Raw genomic sequence first — 2728 nt, 5'->3', positions numbered from 1 at the left:
AGAAAGAAAGAAAATTTCTAATAAAAAAAAAAAGAAACAAAATCAACTCTCCATCTTTCTCATAACTATGACTGTAAATACAGTGCAAAATAATGGATTTATTTTGGAAATCAGAAAGATATATCTGAAAAGCAAAGATAAGATGTAATAATGAGGTTATTAAGAGCTGCAGATTTCTTTGTATAACTGCTGTTCCTCTTATGGAACAATAGGAGGATAGTAGCTGGTTCTGAATACAAAGCAATGGCTTTGCAAAGTCGGCAGCACCGGAGCTTCTCCTCCTAGGACGGGCTGAAATTGCCTTTATTTGTTACTAAATGAAGCCTTGAGATATGCACTTGGGCGTATGCACACACAAGAAGAACATGAAATACTCTTGACATTGGTATCACAGCGTAAGACGGAATCGCACAGTATCACAAGGCTCCTCCTGGGCATAGAGCCACATTTAGTGTAAGTACTTTCTGACCAGTTTCCGCAGAACTTTCCCAAGGAAATTCCTCTACTAGCCTCATACAGCGAATACATTTGTATTCGGTTTCTGGGCTCTGACCTTTGCAGTCTTTCTTATTTGCAAGCATAGCAAAGCCACTTTTACAGGAGCAGTGGTAACTTCCTGGAGTGTTGTCACAAATCTGGCTGCAGCCTCCATTGACATTTGAGAGGTCTTTACATTCATTTACATCTACAATGGAAAAGTAAATGATTTTCAAAGAAATATCACATGCAGATAATTTCTCAAGCAACAATCCCTGGAGAGCCAAGGGGTGTGGATTTTTTATACATACCATACTGACACCTGTCTCCTCGCCAGCCTGGTTTACAGATGCACGCGAAAGCAGCTTGGCCATCTTTGCAACTCAGATACCCATCTTCATTGCATGGCATAGGGTCACACTGGTCTGGGATGGCTAAGGGAAACAGACAGCTATTGAATTTGTCCATCAGGGAAGGAAAGCGAATACCAGACTTGGAAACCTACAATTGCATGCCTACAGTAAATAGGGGTACAATGGATTCTTCCGCATTCTTTCAAACAGTGCTTGCTCATTAAAAATGGAGTGTAGCCTGGATGTGTAGCTCAGTTGGTAGAGTTATTGTCTAGCATGTGCCAATTAGTAGGTTTGCTATCAATCAGTGCCTATACTTGATGGGGTGGGCTCATGCCTGTGTCCCAGCTCTCAGGAGGTGAGGAGAGAGATCATGAGTTGAAGGTCATCTTTGGCTGTACAGCCAGTTCAAGGCCAGCCTAGGCTACATAAGACACTATCTCAAAAAGAAAGAAAGGAAGAAAGAAATAGAAAGAAAGAGAGAGAGAGAGGAAGAAAGAAAGAAAGAAAGAAAGAAAGAAAGAAAGAAAGAAAGAAAGAAAGAAAGAAAGGAAGGAAGGAAGGAAGAAAGGAAGAAAGGAAGAAATTTAAATACAAAAGAAATGAAGAGACCCGGGCGAGATCCTCCATTTTCTCTCAGGTGAGTTTCTGAGACCTGAGCAGCCAGCCCGGAGGAACAGGCCCCACTACTCCCAAGGGAGCCGCAGGGCTGCAGGGACAGGATGCTCTCAGCTTCCCAGTGACAGAGGAGGATCAGTGTCCTTCTCTGCCCCTTCCCTGCAAGTGGAGGGCCTACCTCCAGGGAACACCTTAAGCCAGAGACTCAGGCTAGAGCCTCCATTTCCTCTCTGGCGAGTTCCTACAACGGGAGCAGCCAGCTTGGAGGAACAGGCCCCACGAGTCGCAGGGGACTTGCAGGGCAGCAGGGACAGGAAAAGCTCTAGCCTGAGACACTAAGAACATCTAACACCAAAAAGCAAAAGATGGCGAAAGGCAAATGCAAGAATCCTACCAACAGAAACCAAGACTACTTGGCTTAAACAAAACCTAGTACTCCCACTGCAGCAAGTCGTGGATATCCCAAAACACCGGAAAAGCAAGAATTGGATCTTAAATCATATCTCACAATGCTGATAGAGGAACTTAAGAAGGACATGAATAACTCCCTTAAAGAAATACAGGAGAATACAGGTAAAGAGGTACAAGCCCTTAAAGAGGAAACAAAAAAATCCCATAAAGAATAACAGGAGATCATAAGTAAACAAGTAGAAGCACTTAAAGAGCAAACTCAAAAATCCCTTAAGGAATTGCAGGAAAACACAAACAAACAGGTGAAGGAATTGAGTAAAACCATCCAGGACCTAAAAATGGAAGTCGAAACAATAAAGAAATCACAAAAAGAGACAACTCTGGAATTAGAAACCGTAGGTAAGAAGTCAGGAAACATAGATGCAACCATCACCAACAGAATACAAGAGATAGAAGAGAGAATCTCAGGGGCAGAAGATAACATAGACAATATTGAGAGAACAGTCAAAGAAAATGCAAAAAACAAAAAGACCCTAACCCAAAACATCCAGGAAATCCAGGACACAATGAGAAGACCAAATCTAAGGATAATAGGTATAGAAGAGAGTGAAGACCTCCAACTTAAAGGGCCAGTAAATATCTTCAACAAAATTATAGAAGAAAACTTCCCTAACCTAGAGAAAGAGATGCCCATGATCATACAAGAAGCCTACAGAACTCCAAACCTATTGGACCAGAAAAAAAATTCCTCCCATCACATAATAGTCAAAGTACCAAATGCACAAAACAAAGAAAGAATACGAAAAGCAGTAAGAGAAAAAGGTCAAGTAACATATAAAGGCAGGCCTATCAGAATTACACCAGACTTC

At 41.8% G+C, this 2728-nt stretch overlaps 1 protein-coding gene across 2 annotated transcripts in view; it reads right to left on the bottom strand.

Annotated features, from left to right (window-relative positions):
- Positions 1-2728, bottom strand: part of Pros1 (protein S) — a 69110-nt gene that overhangs the window by 29253 nt on the left and 37129 nt on the right. Inside the window, exons 5-6 of one of the 2 annotated variants that reach the window (XM_031364206.1) lie at positions 789-911; positions 554-685 (exon numbers count right to left, since the gene is read on the bottom strand). In XM_031364206.1, the coding sequence (XP_031220066.1) occupies positions 554-685; positions 789-911 (255 nt within the window). The remainder of the gene's footprint in view (positions 1-553; positions 686-788; positions 912-2728) is intronic. The other variant, XM_031364207.1, reaches the window with a different exon arrangement.

The sequence above is a fragment of the Mastomys coucha genome, unplaced genomic scaffold (assembly GCF_008632895.1).
Source record: "Mastomys coucha isolate ucsf_1 unplaced genomic scaffold, UCSF_Mcou_1 pScaffold12, whole genome shotgun sequence".
Lineage (NCBI taxonomy): Eukaryota > Metazoa > Chordata > Mammalia > Rodentia > Muridae > Mastomys > Mastomys coucha.
The sequence above is the reverse complement of the archived record's forward strand: the minus strand, read 5'-3'. Positions and strand labels throughout refer to the sequence as shown.